Source organism: Gopherus evgoodei, chromosome 24 (assembly GCF_007399415.2).
Source record: "Gopherus evgoodei ecotype Sinaloan lineage chromosome 24, rGopEvg1_v1.p, whole genome shotgun sequence".
NCBI lineage: Eukaryota > Metazoa > Chordata > Testudines > Testudinidae > Gopherus > Gopherus evgoodei.
In genome coordinates, this window is record NC_044345.1 from 5,403,487 (window position 1) to 5,423,570 (window position 20,084).

At 49.5% G+C, this 20,084-nt stretch overlaps 2 protein-coding genes across 4 annotated transcripts in view; one reads left to right on the plus strand and one right to left on the minus strand.

The window, feature by feature from the left end:
* POLR3C (RNA polymerase III subunit C) lies at positions 1–18,794 on the minus strand. Of its 2 annotated transcripts, XM_030542359.1 has the most exons (15): positions 18,466–18,794; positions 15,395–15,561; positions 14,292–14,547; positions 11,911–12,096; positions 11,653–11,741; positions 11,109–11,213; positions 6,306–6,398; positions 4,918–4,998; positions 4,356–4,407; positions 4,182–4,242; positions 3,250–3,400; positions 2,575–2,676; positions 1,583–1,632; positions 597–746; positions 1–259 (listed from the first exon to the last, which is right to left on the minus strand). In XM_030542359.1, the coding sequence occupies exons 2-15, from the start codon at positions 15,539–15,541 to the stop codon at positions 178–180; spliced, it is 1,605 nt and encodes a 534-aa protein (XP_030398219.1). In that variant the 5' UTR covers positions 15,542–15,561; positions 18,466–18,794; the 3' UTR covers positions 1–177. The 2 variants fall into 2 exon arrangements, with proteins under 2 accessions (XP_030398219.1, XP_030398220.1); XM_030542360.1 differs by lacking the exons at positions 15,395–15,561; positions 18,466–18,794 and adding an exon at positions 15,165–15,376.
* A 142-nt stretch (positions 18,795–18,936) lies between these two features.
* RNF115 (ring finger protein 115) overlaps positions 18,937–20,084 on the plus strand; it is a 39,928-nt gene continuing 38,780 nt past the window's right edge. For both annotated transcript variants that reach the window (XM_030542362.1, XM_030542364.1), the window contains exon 1: positions 18,937–19,112. In XM_030542362.1, the coding sequence (XP_030398222.1) occupies positions 19,026–19,112 (87 nt within the window). In that variant the 5' untranslated portion in view covers positions 18,937–19,025. The remainder of the gene's footprint in view (positions 19,113–20,084) is intronic.

A 20,084-nucleotide genomic window follows, 5' to 3' on the forward strand; every position in this document is an offset into this window, starting at 1 on the left:
TAATCAGCACAGTCAGCATTTTATTTCCCCATCAATCACTGTTAAACCTACAGTAAAAATAAATAAACACTCAGAACAGCTGTCTGAAACTTCCCCCGCGCAGGAAGCAGACAGTTCCACCCAGAGTGCCATGATGGGCGTGGTGAAAGGGACGCAGTCTGCCAGCAGGGGGTGCCCTCACAGCTTCTTCACTGTGCTTTCGATGTACGACTCCAGCACAAAGATGGTTTCGTCGACTTGATTCTCGCTGGCGTCGATCCTGTGATTTTAAGGACAAGGGGAGGGAAAGCGTCACAGGCCGAGTAGCGCGTGTCAGCACCGCCTTGTGCTTAGCGGGAGTCTCCCAGGTGAGCAGCGCAAAGCTATTTACTAACAGTCATGCGGGTGGAGGGGAAGTGGCGTTGTCCCTGCTAATATGGGGAACCTGACGCAGATGGAGAATGCAACTTGCCCAAGAATAGAACCAGGAGTCCTGACTCCCAGCCCCTACCCTGCTCTGATTAGACCCACACTCCCACAGCCAGGTCTAGTCCCCAGGAATCCTGATTCCCCATCCCTGGACTAGCCGGCCCAACCCTCGCCACGGCACTGCTCACTTGTTGACGTTGCGTTTGAGGTTCTCCAGCTGCTGGCGCTCCGGGGCTGTGATCATTTCCTCGATCTCCTGCAGCTGCACCTCCTCGGCGCCCGTGGCCTGCATGGATGCTAGGATGGCCTCCACCCGCTGAGACTTCTCCAGCAGCCGCCTGGGGGCGAGGCAGACAGCGTGCACTTGAGTGCCAGTGAGACGCTGAAGCCTGTACCCATCACTCAGGTTTGGGCCGACCACGCTACTCATAAGGGGCCACATTCAATCTCGGATCCAGGCACGTTTCCTCCTGTCTTCAAATCCACGTGTCTACCTCCCCACACCCTGTCCTCATCAATAACATCTCCTCCTTGGCCCTCCTCTTGCCCATTCCCCTGGGGCTTGTCTTTATTCCTCTTCCCCCTCCTACCCTGTGAACTCTGGGGGTAAGGGTTGCATCTGCAAAGCGTCATGTGCACCAGCAATGCCCGTGGCTGTGCCAGACGCGCCAGGGCCTGTTTGTACTGATGCAGCTCCCCAGAGGGGTGAATCCCCCCCTGCAGATCCTTGCACCCAGGCCACTTCCCACTATTACAAAGCTGGAGTGAACCACATTGGCTCAAGCCCTGACTGATGCTGGGGCAGGGTGTGTGCGTCTGTGTGCGTACTCCAGGATGACCATCCCAGCATGGATGATATTTATCCTTAACCACTCTCTTTGCAAAACAATCTTCATTGCCTCTCTCTGTCTATCTTTGACGCTTATTGGGCACCAAGACCCAGTTGCTCCAAGTTATTTAGGCTTCTAACTCCCAATGGTAGCTAGGTGCCCAACTCCCTTTGAGGCTCTGGGCCCCACTGCCCTAGCAGCCGGGTACCAGTTAAGCCCCAGCTTGCTAACATTTCCCATTGGTAAGCCCCTCTAGTTACGAAACCCACGCCAGAGGCCTAAGCTACTTGGCCCCAGAGTGATGACTCGGACTAGGAGTTTTCGGCCTGCTTAGCGCGACTCACTTGTTCTCCTTGGTTTCGTACTGTCGCCTTTCAATCAGGTTGGCCACACTCTAGGGAAGGGAAAGAGAAAAACAAGAAGCAGGGTTTAGTGGAGGGATACAAAGAAACAGCACCATCTGACTGCACACTCAAAGGAGGTGTGTGTGGGGAAATACTGGGCCCCAAAACGGCTCCTGCCGGCTCTCAGCCTGCAGAGAGATCCTCTGCCCCAGAATTGGGGTGCGGGATGGGTTTTATGCATCTGCTTCGGCTCTGGTCTCTCTAGAGATAATTCTTGTGCCATTTACAGGGCCTGCTGCGGAAATCCGTGTTACCTTTGCGCAGTTGCCAGGGATGGTGTTACAGGGTTTATCACCCACCTCGAGCATGAGCCTCTACCATGGTGTGGGAACTGCAGCCTTGTGCTCTGAGCCCCTCCCATAAGCGAAGCAGGGTCAAGCTAGGTCTATGCTAGGATGACAGCCCTTCAAGGCAAACCGAGTCAGAGCAGGGAGCGGTGACAGCATGCCTGCCTCTGAACTGGCCCTGAACGCGATGCCCAAGCACAGCAGCAGAGGGCACTGTGCTGCGAGCGGTTGCCTCTCAGCAGAGATGTAACCTTGATCCGGGCACTACCATCAGCAGCCTCCTGGCCAGGTGTGAATGTGCCGAGTGACATTCTGCCTCCCCACAGTTCTCCCTGCCGGTTCAATGGAATGCTGGACTTTCCATTTCCTGTGCAGGGCAGCTGCGCACCCTCAACCCAATCAAGTGGCTGAGTGAGCCCCGTGTCACTTTCCCCCTCTGTCGGTAAATCGCTATGGGATGAAAGGGGCCAGGACGGTCGGCTCAGTGACTCCGCACCTGGGAATGTTTTCCTCCATGTTGCCAGGTCCCCGAAAACCCAACCGCTGTTGTGGTGACGCGGAATCAGAGAGAGGAAATAAACCAAAGGAGTACAAGGGGTGCAAAGGACACAGTATCAGGCGGATGGCCAGGGAATCATCGGGTACCTTATAACACCAGTGCAGCAGCATCCGCGCAGAGGACAGCGTGTTCACTGTGTACAGATAGAAGGTCCTGGAGGGGGCGTGGTCAGGAGTCTTTGGAATCTCCTGTTTGCGGGCAGGAAGGAAGATTGTAACATGTGTGTCAGCCCCCCGGGAAGAAGGTATCTGTCTGTTCTCTCTGCATGCTCCTTTCTAGCTTCCCCCAGGGACCCAGCGATCATCAGTCTTTGCAAAGAGAGGGCATGTGGGGGCTAGTGGTGTGACCCTGACGGCTTACATCCTTACCACGGCTCCACCAGTAATTTGCCATGTGATCCTGGGAAAGTCGCTGCACCTTTCCCGGCCTTGGCTTCCCCCATGGCAAACTGCAGGGAAGGGCACTTGCTAGTGGCAGCCTGAGGACCAGTGCTTGGAAACTGTCCAGTGACACATATTTCCCGTTACTATTATTCGTTAGCAAACCAGGGGCTAGCTGGGGGACCCAATAGCTAGGGGACAGCAACCGAGATCACAAAACACTTGACAGATATTAACAGCTCTGATCAGGATGCAACACAGGATTCCCAATCCCCTGCTCTAACTACCTTCCATCGTCTGCATTCATCTCGATGTCCTGTATGCCCTGTTTGTGGCACACACTGCTCACCTCTGGGTGACAGCGTGAATAGGAACGCTCACCTGTAAGGACACAAAGTTCTCAGACAACATTTTATACAGCATGTCCTTTGCCTCCTTGGCAGGAATCATGGCAAAATCTTCCACTTGTTTCTGTTCCAAATGTTTCTTCCGCAGAAGCAGCCGGAATATCCTCGCGCAACGGGAACCAAATCTAGATGGGGGAGGAACAAACCAACTAACACACAACTCTGGGGAAGAGACACAACATCAAAACCTAGACCCGCTGCACAGGGGCATCGGAGAATTGAGAAGGTTCCTACATTAATGCTGCAGAGGAGAAAAAGCATCTTGTGTGTGTTGGAGATGGAATGAAATCCTGACTTCAGAGCCCCAGGCCCAAACCAGATCAGACCACTGGTGCTTTGAGTCCAGGACCCAGTCTCTGGACCAGTGACTGACGCTTTAGAAATGCAGGAAAATGATACGCGTCTGAGAGTTAATCATGCAGATATCACTAAATCTTCACTCAGCAATATTCATTTGCCTAGTTCCTGACATCCAGGCTAGCTAAAGAGGGAGCAGGCTGCCCAGCAGAGACTGGACAATCTCATCACAACTAATGTCACCTTCCTATCTGGTACCACCCAGGAAGCCTTGAAACCATGAATACTTTCAACATCCAGCTGGATAATGTGGGGCCTGATCCTGAGATATATCAGTCACTAAAACTGATGGGAGTTGAGAGTGAGCTTAGCACCTCTCAGGATTGGATCCTTCCTTCCTCCCTCCCTCTTCAATGAAAGGGTGGAGATTGTGGGTGATAAAGGACTGTTGTAGCTGTGTGGGATATGGACAGACCAGGTGGATGACGTAATCTCTTTTACTGGACCAGCGAATATTGGTACTGCCTCACCCACCTTGTCTCTCTGATATCTGTGCCTTGGGCAGAGTAACGAGGGGGCTAACAAGCCGCAATCGAGCAGTTGCTTTACCTCTCCTGTACGATGGATTCCTGAGTTGCTGTTGCCAAAGTCGCAAGGGCCTTGTGGAGATCTGAGCCGTGCGTGTCAAGGTACCACACATGAATTACCAGGGATCACACCACGCTCAGTAAGCCCTGTGACCAGCAGTAAACTGCCCATAGTAGATTTCTCAGTAAAGGATACTGATGACATACATGCCACCCCCACTGTCCCCGGATTTACCAACAAACTCCAGCTACAAGGAAATAAAAGGGTTCAATGTATCCAAAGACTATTATAATTCTGATACAAATTGAATATCATTTGGAGCAGAATGTAAGTTTCTTAAAAATTCCCCAACCTTAATGGTTAGAGGATGTTTCCAAAGCCTAATGTTAATAGTAACATTCTCATGATGTTTAAACCTTAATGGGAAACATGTTTTTCTTTTGCATTTAAACCTTCCTCCTCCCAGCTGCAACCATTCTGACCTAGGGTAGGAGAACTCCAAGATGAAATCAACTAGAAACAGAAGGTAAAACTGACTAGTGCCTGTTTTCGCTGTCCACACTGAGTGAGGTGAAGAAACCAAAGCCCTGATACTACCAATACATAAAAAGGCGAACAGCTTTGCTTATGCAGATACCACTCACTTTAATGGGGTCCACTCACGTGGAGAGGACTGCATGATTGGGGCCCTAAATCAGAACTGGACCAAAGGTGGAAACCCTGTTCAAACCCAAATTATACATGATGCATTTCTTACCGGGTCATCAGCTAGCAAAGTGAGATATTGATCCAGAATTTGTTTCACAATGTTGTATCCTGCTGGAAGAGATCTGAATATCTGTGGAATAAAAACACCCAGAACATATGTGCTATTCGCATTTAAGATGATAAAAATAAACAGTACTTAATTCATTTGGATATCAGAGTGCTTTACAAACATGTGCTCATTGAGCCTCAGAGCCCTGCTCCACGGTAAGCATTTTTATCTCCATTTTACAGAAGGAGAAGCTGTGGCAAAGAGAGGTGAAGTAACTTGCCTGAGGTCACACAGTGAGTCAGCAGCAGAGCCAATCATAAATTCATAGATTCCAAGGCCAAAAGAAGTCACTGTGATCCTCTAGTCTGACCTCCATATAACAGGACACAGAAATTCCTGAAATAATGCCTCTTTGAACTACAGCAGATCATTTAGAAAAACATCCAGTCTTGATTTAAAAACTGCTAGTGATGGAGAATCTGCCATGCCCCTGGTGAGCTGTTCCAACGATGAATTACCCTCACGGTTAACTTTTCACACCTGATTTCCAGCCTGAAGTTGTCTAGCTTCAACTTTCAGCCATTGGATTTTGTTAGATCTTTGTCTGCTAGACTGAAGAGACCATTATCAAATGTCTGTTCCCCACGTAGGTGCTTATAGACCATGATCAAGTCACCCGTTCACCTCTTTGTTAAACGAAACACATTGAGCTTGAGTCTATCACTATACAGCATCTTTCCCACCCTTTAGACATTATTGTGACAATTCTCTGAACTCTCGCCAATTTCGCAACATCCTCCCTGAAGTAGGAACACCAGACCTGGACACAGTATTCCAATAGAGATCACATTAGTGCCAAATACGGAGGTAAACAACCTCTCTACTCCTACTTGAGACTCCCCTGTGTAGGTAGTCAAAGATCACGTTAGACCTTTTGGCCACAGCATTGCATTAAGAGTTCACGGTCATTTATCCACCTTGACCTCCAAATCTTTTTCAGAGTCTCGGCTTCTCTGGGGAGAGTCCTCACTCCTGCACGTATGGCCTACTTTCTTGTTCCCAGATGTATAACTTTACAGTTAAAACCCAGGATTCCTCCTCTCACTACTAGACAACCGTTCCACAGTGTGGATTTGAGGCTATCTACAAACAGCAGGAGAGAGTGGGTGACGCTCATGACCGAACCTTGAAGTCTAAAATGAGTGTTCAGCTGGGTTCCCGTGCCATTCAATAATACAGCATCTGGAGCTTGTTCTGTGTCTAGCACCAAGGGGTCCTAGTCAAGGACAGGGGCTGTTAGCTGGTGCCACAATGCATATAACAGTGAAAGAAATCCAGTTATCTGTGTCCGATTACTATGGAGTGCCCCAAGTTCTGCAGAAACTCACCTCGTTGGAAGACAGTGGCTGCGTATAAGGTGCATTGGAAGATGTAGTAATTTCACTCATTCTCAGCATAGTCCGCACTATTTCACTGCTGGTCTATTTCAAAATGAAGGAAACCGCCTTTAGGCCTTGACAGAATCTCAGTTCACATGACGGAAGAATTCCCTTCCCCCCTCAAAAACCGGGGTGCTCCAGATTCAGAAATCAGCCTCCAGTAAGATCTAGGCTGCATTAGCCTCCTTCCATTCATCTTAGGCTGGTCACATGCCCCATTGAACTGCCAGCAAGACCATTCCATTGCAAGGGAAGTGAAAGATGCTCTGGGAGAGCAACATATGGGCTTAGCAGCATGGATAACAGGCGTGTAGGATTTGATATACTGGAGCAAACAGCTGGTGCATTGTGAAAGTAGAATGAATTATATAGTAAGAATAGAAAGGATTAAAGAAATGCTGTCTGTACCTTTAAGCAAAACTGTTGGAATGCTGCAATCCAGGTGTCAGGAATACAGACATTAACATAGAACAATTGCACCGTTTAAGGGCAATTGGTGAAGTATTAGCCTTAAATCGATAACAGTTAGTAAGGAAATAGGGTATGCATGCTGTGCCCCAGGTGAATTTTCCTGTTTTGCTTTCTTTGTCCCTTTGTCTAATTCCCGCTCTTTTATCTGTATAAATAAGACTGTTTGGGCCTTGCATGGCCACTCACATATTCTGAATGTTATTGGCGGAGCGCTGCGCTAATAAACAGAGTGGTCTGACAAATTGTGAGTCCTGATTCTAACTTTGACAATTTGGAGGTTCCACCAAGATGGCAACTGTCTTCACTGGGGCTGTGTGATTCCTGACTGTTTTTGTAGGATGACCGTGGCAGCTGGCACCTGGGCATTTGGCCCAAGCGGTCCTCCACTAGAGCGGAAAGGCGCACAGCCACAGTGAGGTCTACGCCATCGAACCTGTTGGTTCCCACTCTGTTCTGGTAGGGATCCCGGGATCTGACATCAGGAATCTGGTCAGGTAATTATTTCTGTGTTTTGTCCGGACTGAGGACTGTCCTGTCTCTGTGTCTATCTGTCCTCTTGTGGAGTGTTTGAGTCTGGGTGCCGTCTCTGTCTGGGGATCGGCCAACCAAGGGGTTCCTGTCCCCGCAGTCTGAGTGAGTGAAATCTGCACAATCGCAGCCGCACCACACCTTGGGTAAAACCCTTAGTGTGAAAGCAAGGGCAATTGAGGCAGTAGCCTGTGGGCTCCTTTTGTGTGTTGCAGCAGGCATCGCTCTGACGAACCTGAATTTCCTTCTTGTGTGATTGGTATGTGAAAGTCCTCCTGTACTGGTAACCAGACGTCTAAGTCGGGACAGTTCCCTAAATGAACGCCGGCTCATTTTATGTATTTAGGATGGGTCCAGACTCCTGTAAAAAGGGTCAGACTCCTGTAAATTTCTGGGAAAATGGTCTAGGCTAACTCAGGGGGATCCCAAAACTCAGTGGCCACTGTTAAAATCTTGGAACAAAGACTGAGTGGACGTCTTAAAAGATAAACTCGGCCAACCTAAAACTAAATTTGCTAAAGGAGAGGTTAATTGTTTCATGCAGTGGTGGCAAGAGGCAAATCATAGGTGGACAAAATCAAAACTGGCCTCTCTCAATTATTCAAATAATAAGTTAAAAGCTTTATTAAAAGCCTCCTCTCCCACCACTAGACCAAGCGCTCCCCTTTACCCCGTTCTCCAAACCCCGGATCGATCCAAACCCCTTCATACTCCCATCTCATTGTAAAAAGGACAAAAAGTCCCTTGTTCTGTTCCCCTTTGTTGTCTGCCTCAGAAACTGATTCTTTATAGTGTCCCACTACCAATTCAGCAAGGCTGGGGGAGCTCCTCAACTAGCCCCCACCCTTCCCGGTCCCTTTCCTTGAACATTTCTTTCAAAATTGTGAAGTGACCACAATAGCACTCACAAACGGTTCATTGGAGGAATAAAAAAAAAAAAAAAAAAAGCAGGATCGGGCCCAGAAAAGCAGGCAAGCAACAGATAAAGAAACTGAAAAACAGGTTGAAAGCCCTAAGGGAATAGTGTTAGAAGTAAGAAAAGCAGTAAGTGCAGGCATGAACCCCTGGAACAATACCTAAAATGGTGAAATCTGAGGTGATAAAGGTGTCATTTTGGGACATAAACAAGTGATTTAAGTAAAGAGAGTGAAAAGTTAACTCTACAGAGGCTGGAGAGAATTAAGCAGTTAAACTTTGTGAAAAAGTTAAAAAAAGGACCATGTTAAAGAGAGAGAATTCTTGGTTTCTTTGCAGCCATTCTGAAGGGAAATGGGCCCTTTTCCAGAAGAGTGCCTGTAAATAATCCATATATATATATACAGCTACGTAAAAACAAAACAGTGTAAAGGAATGTTAAGGAAAAGAAAATGTGTATGTATCTATGTCTGTGAAAATATGTAAAGTTCTAAGAATCTAAACCAGCACCTCTGGTTTGTAAAACTACTGTTTTGTAGGTGTAAGATAAATTGATTTTGTTTTTGTTTTTAATGCCACTAAAAATTCATTTGACTCTTTAATTCAAAGTTGCAAAACTGACAGACCTTTTTGCAAGACACAGGTAATTAGTGTTGTTTGGCTTTGGGATTTAGCATTTAACCCTTAAGGGGTAACTTGATTCTTTACAAAAATTAAAATGTTTTTAAATAAAGACCAAGTCATGGCTGCAATAGGGCAGTCAAAATCAGGAGAATAGGTAAAGATTCTGGAGTCTGTTTGTTTGTTTGTTTTGTTTTGTTTTTTTGTAACAATAGCAGATAAGAGCTGTAGTGAAAGAATAAGAAATTAACAGTGACCCTCTGAAGCAACAGCAGAGGTGAGGTGCACAAAACAAAAAGAAGCAATATTAAAAACACTGAGCCTTAAAATGGCTCTGTGGAATCAGACTGTCACTTTGATAAGAATACATGAAAACTCTGTAAGAACAAAAGAAACAGTTATACCTTATGTAAAAATTAATATGGCTAATGTTTTTGAAAAGTTATAGTATAGAAAGAATGTGCATTTTCCGTAGGATATGTGCAGCGTATATTGTAAAAAGGGATGTAAAAAAAAAATGCAAATGAAACATGCTGCTGAATTAAAATCCTATTAGAGCTCCAAAAAGAGCCGCAATAGGCTGTGTTTTCTTTTTCAGATCCCTGTGTGTTAAGACAGAGTCTCTGAGCTCTGCTGATGGCTTTGAATCCAAAAGCCAAGCCTGTGTTGATGCAAATTACCTAACTGATAAAGAAAGGTGAGAACTACCAGCACAAAAGAAGCTGCAAATAAAGAACATACCTGCTCAGCACACAAACTGCCTACATAAAAGGCATGGTATAACAAGATACCTTTTATAAATTTGATGTTAATGTTACTGTTAATATTAAACATTAAAATAACTTTAATGTTAGTAAGTACCCCTGTAACAACTTGTAGTGTGTATGATTTTTGAAAAAAATCCTTTAAAGTAATATGGTACTGATGCTTCCCAGCTATTACCTGCAAATAAACTTAAAGCTTAACACAGCAGGAAAAACATTACAAACTTGGCCTGCTATATAAGAGGCAAAACTTGAGGTACACCACCTCATGAATTTAATAACTAAACAGTGGAATAATTTTTGCATAACCCTTAAAAAGTAGAACCCATTAAAACCTGGCCTGCCTATAGAACAAAAAAAACCACAAGAAAATAAGGGGGTAATTCCTCTGTTTTGCCTGCAGTCAGGAAGGGTATTTGTAAAAGAATGGAATCTTTAAGCAATAATCAATGCCACCCCAAAAGGGGTAGAAAAATGTTCTTTTTGTCTTTCAGATAATCCAAAGTACTGTATAATGGACTATGTGTATGTGTTAATTCTTGGGGAAAAGTGTTTAAAAAGTGTTAGCAACTTACCAGAAGACAAATGTAAATGTAATGTAAGTACTGTGTTTACCAATAATCACATTTACTATTTGCCACAACAACACCACCACCAAAAGAGTCTCAGCTTACTGTAAGCACTGATTTAGTTGAATTCTCTATCAATCTTGGCATTGAATGGCAAATAGTTACCAATCATCTGTTAAAAGGTAAAAAGGTAACATGGCTCCTAAAAAAAAAAAAAAAAAAAAAATGTGGAAAACTGGACTATTCATATTACACACGCAAATGGGGACATGTTAAGAATTGCCACTGCAGAAAAGCATAACAGCTTACCATTGGTATAACATATTTTCTGGATGGTCTCCCACAACTACTGGCATACTAATGTTACTACCCCTAATTGTTTTTGGTTTTAAATTGTATGTGTTTAATTGAAATGTTTAAAATGTGCTGGTGGATAAAACAAATGTATGTAAAGCTAAAGCCACAGGCCCAAATCATCTCCCAGTATTTTCTATTACATGGACTAAATAAGAAGTGACACTGGCGATTAATAATCTTAGTGTCAAAAGGGGGATATGTAGGAGCAGGATTTTATAATGTCCCATAAGGGATATGTAGGAGCAGGATTTTATAATGTCCCATAAGAATCTAGGGCAAAACTCCCATTGATTAAAACGGGAAGAAGCCTTTGGTCCAATTCCTGTCTGCAGCAGCAGCAACCAATGCCCGATATTTCAGAAAAAGGTGAAATATTCCTTCCTGACCCTTGCAGCCATCAGCTAGTACCTTGAAGCATGAGATTTGAAGCTTTTAACATGTAACTGCCAAGGTTGCGATCACCAAATTCCCCACTCCTGCTACCTGGAGTAACCCTGCTGAGGAAGTTCCCGATTATGTCTGCATACCTGGTCCATCCTGTTGGCCACGGCGCTGACTATGGCTTGGTCTCGGAAGTGCTGGTGGAACCGATCGATGTTGGCTTGCCAATAAATGCCATCATCGGGTGGGGGCTGATGAGAAACAAGGGAGAGGGGTAAGGAAACACTAAGGCTGGTTTACTGGCTGCAGAGCCAGATGCTTGTCTGAGGAATGAGCACTATCAGCAGGGCACATTCTGAGGGGTGCTGAGCACCTGCAACGTACCCTGGAGCTTGTTGGGAGCTGCAGGTGTTTAGAATCTCAGAAGAGTTGGACCAATGGGAATTGAACCAAGAAGGGGAGGTTACATAGTGTATGACAGGCAGACTGTCCACACCAAACAGCCTCTTGAACAAGGCTGTAAAGCAGCCTCATTCCCCTTGGGGTAGGCACTGTGGACCTTGTGGTTCCTGCTGGTCTTCACTGGCTATTGACCCAAAAGGTCAGATACTCGAATAAAGGACTGCTAAGATTGCAGAGATCATCGCTGGCATGAATGCAAGCCAAGGAGCAGCAGCGGGTTAGCAATACCTCTTTGCTGTCTGCATCTTGTTTCTGCCTTTTTGCCTTGTGTTCACCATCATCTTCATCATCAAATGATCTTCTCCTTTTCCCTTTCCCTGTGGGCCACAGACAGGGTTTGCCTCTGAATACCAGCACAGCAGTCTTGCGTTCAGGTCAGAAAGCTCCCAAAGCCCTTTGCTGACTACACAGAGATCACCCTGAGCATTTGATGCCACCCACCCACATTCTAAATGCAATCTACCCAAGGAGATTGACAGCTCTCACCTATGAGATTCAGGTTGGGGACCACGTACATGTCCTTCTCATTAACCGCCAAAGTGGGCACAGGAGGTGGTGGCGCATCCGAAGTCTCGGTAGTTTCAGGGGCCATTGGGCATCTCTGAATGAAGTGCGTGTCCGCTAGGCGCACAAACGTGTTGGAGACTTCACCATAGTCCATGGTTTTCCCATCTGGACAAAAGGATACCAAGGAGAACATAATGGATCATGATCCCAAACTCCAGCTGCTCCTGCACCCACGCGGGATCAGGACGCATCGTTGTCTTTAAGAGACGTACAAGCAGGGCTGCGTAAGAGAAGGCTCAGTATCTGATGTGCATTTATCACCTTCCATTCACTCACTACAGCTGACTTCAGACTTTGGGCCAAATCTGCAAAGCGATGGGTGATTTCCGGTGCCTCAGTTTCTAGGTGGCAACTAGAGACCCCTTAAAGGGGCCTGAGATGGGCCAGACAGGTCTTTTTAATGTGTCACAACTTGGGCACCCAAAATCACTAGTCACCTTGAAAAATCTTAACCCATCTTTCTCCTTTCTGCCCACCATGCTAGTAGCATGAGTCTGCTCTCTGTCCCTTTGCAGATCTCACAACTGCTGGTGCAAGAACCTTCTCCTACACTTCTTCTACACCTGAAACATTTCCTGTATATTTCTGTTCCATTCCCCACCTCTAGCAGGGCCCTCTCTCAGCCCCTCTCTTTGCCACCATCCACAGGAGACTCTTTCTGGCAGCTTTTAGACAATTCCTGAATGTCTGTCTTATTTCAAATCTCACCGGATAATGTAGTTTGTCTCTGATACCTCTTAACTTCTCTCATTATTGTCATTTATATTCCAGCAGCACCTGAGATCAGGGCCCCATTGCACTAGGCACTGTATGTAGTGAGAATCTCTGCCCTGAGGAGCTTACAATCTAAATAGACAAGACAGATAAAAGCCAGGAAAGCAAACCGAGGCACAGAGTGGGGCACTGATTTGCCCAAGGTCACCCAGCAGGTCAATGGCAGAATCAGGAATAAAACCTGACTCTCCATGCAGTGCTGTAGTCACTGTACGCTGCTCTCCCCTCTCTTCCTGTTTAACTCAATGTTTGTTGAGACACCGCTTGTACATCAGAGGCTGTAAAGCTCCATTGGATTATGTAGCATTGGTGTCTTTTAATCAAGTGGAACCACTAATATAGTTCAGTGAACAAGTATGACTCTTGCTGGCCAGTTGAGGTTTTTCCCTTTCATAGAATATCAGGGTTGGAAGGGACCTCAGGAGGTCATCTAGTCCACCAATCCCCTGCTCAAAGCAGGACTAATCCCTAGACAGATTTTTTCCCCAGATCCCTAAATGGCCCCCTTAAGGACTGAACTCACAACCCTGGGTTTAGCAGGCTAATGGTCAAACCACTGAGCTATCCCTCCCCCTGAGGGAATCTGGAAATATCTTTCTTCCCATATATTTAAGGCCTCCCACATTTCTCTTAAGAGAAAGGTGCAGTGGAAACACAAAGCTTTCCACCTCTTTGTAGGCTACGAATCAATGGGAATAGTTAAATGAGCAGAATAAACTTAGGTCTGTTGGAGGGACAGACACAGAGGTAAGGGAAAAACAGAGTCAATGATTAATACATGTGTTTTCCATTTTAGTCCACATGTGTAAAATTCAGCCTTGAGATGAGAAATATGCAGGAAACCAGAATTTACCCAATGACAAGTGCTACGTAGATTCCAAAGAGTGTAAGTGTTGTTACTCCCATTTTACAGATGGGGAAACTGAGGCACAATGAGGGGCAGTGACTCCCTCCAGGACATGCAGTGAGCCAGTCGTAGAGCAGAGAATGGATTCCCAGGTTTCCTGCCATGCTGACTCTACACTTGTCTACTGATAAAAAGATAGGGTAAAAGAAACATCGAAATAAATCATAGTCAAATGGTCCAAGCACAGGAGCCAGTTCTGTTCCCAGCTCTGACAGTGACTCACTGTTTGATCTTGGGCTGTTCCCTCCTTTCCCTGTGTCTCAGTTTCCCCATCTAGAGAATGTGGATGATGATACTTACCTCTCTCCTGGAGGTGCTGGGGAGTGTCAGTGTTCTGTACAGCCCCTAGAGGATGCTCCATATGGACCTGACCTAAAGCCCACTGAAGTCAATGGAACAATTCCCATTTACTTCAATGGACTTTGGATCAGGTTCTATGTCCACAGCCCTCTTCATCTGCACAGATCCTGGGAGCCATCCAATCCCCTTTCACTGTGTTCACTCTGGTAGCATGAAGTATCGGCCCAGCAGCCCCAAACTTTGCCAGACAGATGATAAGATGCTGCAGCAAAAGATTTCTGCTCTATTTCTCAGCTGTCTCCACACGGCTTTGGCTCACCCTCCATAGTTTCCGTCAGCCTGTTTGCAACCTTTCGCACCACAGCACTCATGGTCATTTTGCCATTCAGCAGCAGCTCCTCCACGATCAGCTCGCCCATGTCGCTGTAGAGGGTCTTGGCAGTGTAGATGTAACGTGGATACCGGAGGATCCTCAGCACCCGACTGCATGAAGCTTCGTACTCCACAAAGCCTCGCTTCTGCAGCTGGTAGGTCACCAGGTTATGTTGAATGAGGACGCAGAGAGCTTTCTTAACCTGCACATGCCAGAGAAAGGAATGAGCCATGTACTTGGAAACTTAGCATAGTTTATATGGGGGAAAACAACCATCAGGCTTCAGGGCTGATCACCTCAGGGATCAGGAAGGGAATGCCCCTCTGCTTAGGTGCTTTATCTCCATCTATAGTCTCAGGAATGGTCATACGTTCCCCAATTAGCACTGATCATTAACAACCTAAGATCGTTCACCAGATCATCTTTAATGTGGGAAAGGGAAGGGTGATGTTTGAAATTCCCGACGCCTCAGGCTACCATAGAACTAAGAGATGGAAAAACCTACAAGATCTCCTCCTACTCGAGGCAGGGTCTGAGAATCTCGACTGTAGTCCTGACTCACTGCGTGACTCTGGGCCAGTAAGTCTCATTCCCTTATTCTCCAGATGCTGCACTAACTTCAGAGAATTCCATCTCTTGTCCTCTGCACCCTCTATAAAACTAAATTAGACCACCCTCCTTCCCTTTGCCCTTCGGTTGAGAGATAAGAGCTCAGAACCTTTTCTGTTAAAGTCAATTGCAAAACTCCCATGGATTGCAATCTGTACTATTAAATAAACTGATTTGGTTTTAAGGAGATATGTTCAAATTCTGATTTACCTTTTGTAAACACATTTAGAATAACAGAAACCTTCAAAAGCACCAGAAATGGTGACCGACAAGTTGTAATGTGCGAATAATAGTTCAGTCAGCTGATGAAATAGGTATTCACCCACGAAAGCTTATGCTCCAATACATCTGTTAGTCTGAAAGGTGCCACAGGACTCTCTGTTGCTTCAGTCAGCTCTGTGATCCAAAGGAGACTAACTCTTCGAGTATTCCAGACATACCTGATCTAACGACATCCCTGTGTCATTGGCAATCACTCTCAGCGGCTGGCTGCCTGTCTTGATAAGATGAGTCCCTATCTTTTCCACAATCTCGCCAAAATGTTCTTGCAGCAGGAGGGAGCAGAGTTTAATTTCTGCCTGAGTCATCTTGCCGGCAACTTAAAATACTAGAAGGATATGGGAAAAAACATTTATGTTATTAAAGTTCTTATCAGGTGAGAAGGCAAGCGCAGTAGATTTGCTGATTGGATACAATGATTTTGACCTCTCGAGTCACCTGTTTGAATTGGCCTAGATCAGTGGGAACTAAAAGCTGTTACCAATTCATGCCTGAAATGAACTTGGTGGGTTTGAGGCTAAGCCTATATCAAAACTGCCCTCACTGCCAGCCCCCTTGTTGGCAATCTGGTCAGGCGGGCAGGCGGCCTGCCTGCCCGCCCGCCAAGGACTGAATGAGCCATGGAGACTAAACACATTGTATTCCCTGGGATGATCCCTCCAGGGCACGGTGGGCTGTGGGGAGAGCTTGCCTTGTCCTTTCCTACCGCTGTATCTGCTCTGCAGATAATCCACCTCTAGGGCTGCCACTTGGGCACTACATTCATTTCAAAATTAAGAGCCATAACAATGTCTGTCATGTGGGCAGCACTGTAGGAGCTAAAGAATCCTTATGAGATGCTTCAGGAGAGATGCATAATGGGGGAGGAGTAATGGAACAGAAGTGCTGATAAGGAATTTTCTATGGAAACAAAGGACTGAAAGGCAGGCGGAGATAGCTCAGCAAATAGTCTTTTTCAGCTCAGAGAAGGCCTCTTCCAAACAACCATTACAAACATGCTGGGTCTACACAATCTATTTGACTATGACAGGAGTGATACACCCTGAGCCAACGGCCATAGCGCAAAATTAACATCCAGGTGAATGATCAGCCAACGGAACCCAGAGTGAGAGGAGCTTGGTGTCAGAAGGAAATGTTATATGAGGGAGGGTTGTGTTGCCAAATGGTTAGAGCAGAGTGCAGCCTCGGAGTCAGGATGCCTGAGCTCTACTCCTAGCTCTTGGGCAGTGGCACGGATGAGTAATCATAGCCCTGAACTGGGAACCAGCTATGGGAACGGTAATTATCTTAGCATGGGAAGGTAGTGTGGATAGGTGATCAATAGGGTGGTATTGGGAGCAGGACTCCTGGGTTCTGCTCCCAGCGCTGGGAAGGGAGAGTGGCCGAGGGGTCACAGCATGGGACGGGGGGGAGATCAGGACTCCTGGGTTCTGCTCCCAGCTCTGGGAAGGGAAAGAGGCCGAGGGGTGACAGCATGGGGCTGGGGGGGGGAGATCAGGACTCCTGGGTTCTGTTCCCAGCTCTGGGAAAGGAGAGTGGTTCAGGGATCACAGCATGGGACTGGGCGCCAGGACTCCTGGGTTCTGCTCCCAGCGCTGGGAAGGGAGAGTGGTTCAGGGATCACAGCATGGGACCGGGGGGGGGGGGGGGATCAGGACTCCTGGGTTCTGCTCCCAGCGCTGGGAAGGGAGAGGGGCCGAGGGGTCACAGCATGGGACGGGGGGTGGGGGAGATCAGGACTCCTGGGTTCTGCTCCCAGCTCTGGGAAGGGAGAGTGGTTCAGGGATCAAAGCATGGGACTGGGGGCCAGGACTCCTGGGTTCTGCTCCCAGCGCTGGGAAGGGAGAGTGGTTCAGGGATCACAGCATGGGGCGGGGGGCGTGGGGGGGGGATCAGGACTCCTGGGTTCTGCTCCCAGCTCTGGGAAGGGAGAGTGGCCGAGGGGTCACAGCATGGGACGGGGGGGAGATCAGGACTCCTGGGTTCTGCTCCCAGCGCTGGGAAGGGAGAGAGGCCGAGGGGTCACAGCATGGGGCGGGGGGGGGAGACCAGGACTCCTGGGTTCTGCTCCCAGCGCTGGGAAGGGAGAGAGGCCGAGGGGTCACAGCATGGGGCTGGGGGGGGGGAGATCAGGACTCCTGGGTTCTGTTCCCAGCTCTGGGAAAGGAGAGTGGTTCAGGGATCACAGCATGGGACTGGGCGCCAGGACTCCTGGGTTCTGCTCCCAGCGCTGGGAAGGGAGAGTGGTTCAGGGATCACAGCATGGGACCGGGGGCAGGGGGGATCAGGACTCCTGGGTTCTGCTCCCAGCGCTGGGAAGGGAGAGGGGCCGAGGGGTCACAGCATGGGACCGGGGGCAGGGGGGATCAGGACTCCTGGGTTCTGCTCCCAGCTCTGGGAAGGGAGAGTGGTTCAGGGATCACAGCATGGGACTGGGGGCCAGGACTCCTGGGTTCTGCTCCCAGCGCTGGGAAGGGAGAGTGGTTCAGGGATCACAGCATGGGACCGGGGGGGGGGGATCAGGACTCCTGGGTTCTGCTCCCAGCTCTGGGAAGGGAGAGTGGCCGAGGGGTCACAGCATGGGACGGGGGGCATGGGGGGGAGACCAGGACTCCTGGGTTCTGCTCCCAGCGCTGGGAAGGGAGAGGGGCCGAGGGGTCACAGCATGGGACGGGGGGTGGGGGAGATCAGGACTCCTGGGTTCTGCTCCCAGCTCTGGGAAGGGAGAATGGCCGAGGGGTCACAGCATGGGACGGGGGGGAGATCAGGACTCCTGGGTTCTGCTCCCAGCGCTGGGAAGGGAGAGAGGCCGAGGGGTCACAGCATGGGGCGGGGGCCGTGGCGGGGGAGATCAGGACTCCTGGGTTCTGCTCCCAGCGCTGGGAAGGGAGAGGGGCCGAGGGGTCACAGCATGGGACGGGGGGTGGGGGAGATCAGGACTCCTGGGTTCTGTTCCCAGCTCTGGGAAGGGAGAATGGCCGAGGGGTCACAGCATGGGACGGGGGGGAGACCAGGACTCCTGGGTTCTGCTCCCAGCGCTGGGAAGGGAGAGGGGCCGAGGGGTCACAGCATGGGGCGGGGGCCGTGGCGGGGGAGACCAGGACTCCTGGGTTCTCTGCCTGTCCAGCTGCCTTCGTGGAACAGCCTCCACAGTTCGATGCCCCCTGGCCACGGAGGCTCCCCCCCCCCCGCTGGCTGCCTTGGGGGCCCCCCCTGCGGTGCCCTCACTCACCTGGGGCCTCTGCCTGAATTGTCTGGGGGGAGGGGGTCTCTTAGGCCCACGCAGCAACCATAGCAACCCCGTCCCCTTCAACTTCCGGCTCGCCGCTGATTACTTCCGGTCACTTCCGATGGCTCCGCTTCCCCCCTCGGCGGGGGACTCACTAGTCCGAGTTATAGACTCTATGCCTTGTCCGCTAGAGAGCACGGCTATAATGGGGCCGCTCTACGCCCACCCCTGCTAGTCTCGGTGGTAAGACTGGAGCGCTAAAGCGCAGGTCATCGGTGGAATTTACCGGGCGACGCTCTAGCCTCACCCTCGTCCAAGTCTCTCTGGCCAAGTGGAGGACACGGAAGAAACGAGGGGGCCGCTCTACCTTGCAGTCCTCCCGCCTCGCTAGCCTGGTGGAGGACTGAGTCTCCCGGCCCCCTCCCGGCGGAGCACAAGCGAGTAGGCGGAAGTGGCGGCTAGAGGGGCCTGCTGGTCGCTCTGTCCGCGCGGGCCCTAGTCTCGGCGTTCCCCCGCGGAGGACTGACGGCAGGCAGGGAGCCCGGGGGAGGGGGAGAGAGAAGATGGCGGAGGCCTCGGCAGCGGCCGCCGTGTCCCAGCATCGCTTCTTCTGCCACAGCTGCAAGGGGGAGGTCAGCCCCAAGCTGCCGGTAAGGGGCGGGGCCCGGCCCCCGGGCGGGGGGGGGCGCGCCCCCAGATCCCCCAGGGCGGGGCCCGGGCGGGGGGAGCCAGCGGGGGGGGGGGTCAAACCCCGGCCCCTCGCCTGTGGGGGGGCTGGCGGGAAGGGGGGTTAAACCCCAGTTCTCCTGCCCCCTGAGGTGGGGGGGTGTTTAACCCCCTCTGGCTGGAGAAGCTGCTGGAGTTTAACATTAAATCCTTGTGGGGGGGCAGGCAGGAGGGGTTGAACCCCCAGCCCCCCCGCGTGAGAAAAGGGGGGTTAAACCCCAACATGTCACCCAGGGAGAAAGGGGGCCCGGGCGGCGGTGAGGTTTAAACCCCTACATCTGCCTGTTCCTGAGAACGAGGGCGTGTATGAGGCTAAACCCCAATATTCCTTGGGGGTTAAACCCCAACATAGTCCCTGCAGGGGGGGAGGCCTGAGGGTTATGACCAGCTTAAGGGATAGGCTCCTTCTTCCCTCTCCCACCTCAGGTGGGAGAGGGAAGAGGAAGGGGGGTTAAACCCCAGCACATCTCTTGGGGGGGGGGCGGGGATGGTTGAGGGTCTCTCCAGTTGAGCCCTCTAATCTGCACAGCATAGAACTGGAAGGGGAGTGTCCTTCAAAGAGATGAAGGCACAAGGTGCTAACTCCCCCCCCCCCCCCCCGCCGTGCCCTCCCGGCTTTAGTGTTGGAGAGGCTGAGAGATTAAACCTCAAGCTTTCCTGATGGGAGGAGCCACTAAAGCAGGGGTGGGTGGGAGCTAATCCCAACCATCCCCATGGAGAGAGGGGGGTTCCCTTTGGGAACACAGGAAAGGTTAAGCCCCACTGAGAGTGGCGGTAAACCCCAGTTCACCCTTCACAGTGGCCCAGGTCTTCTAGAAAGCAAGGGCACCAATTCTCCCTACTCTTGAGAGAGCTGCTGGGGGGGAGATGCAGGTACCCAGTGGCATAGAATTGTA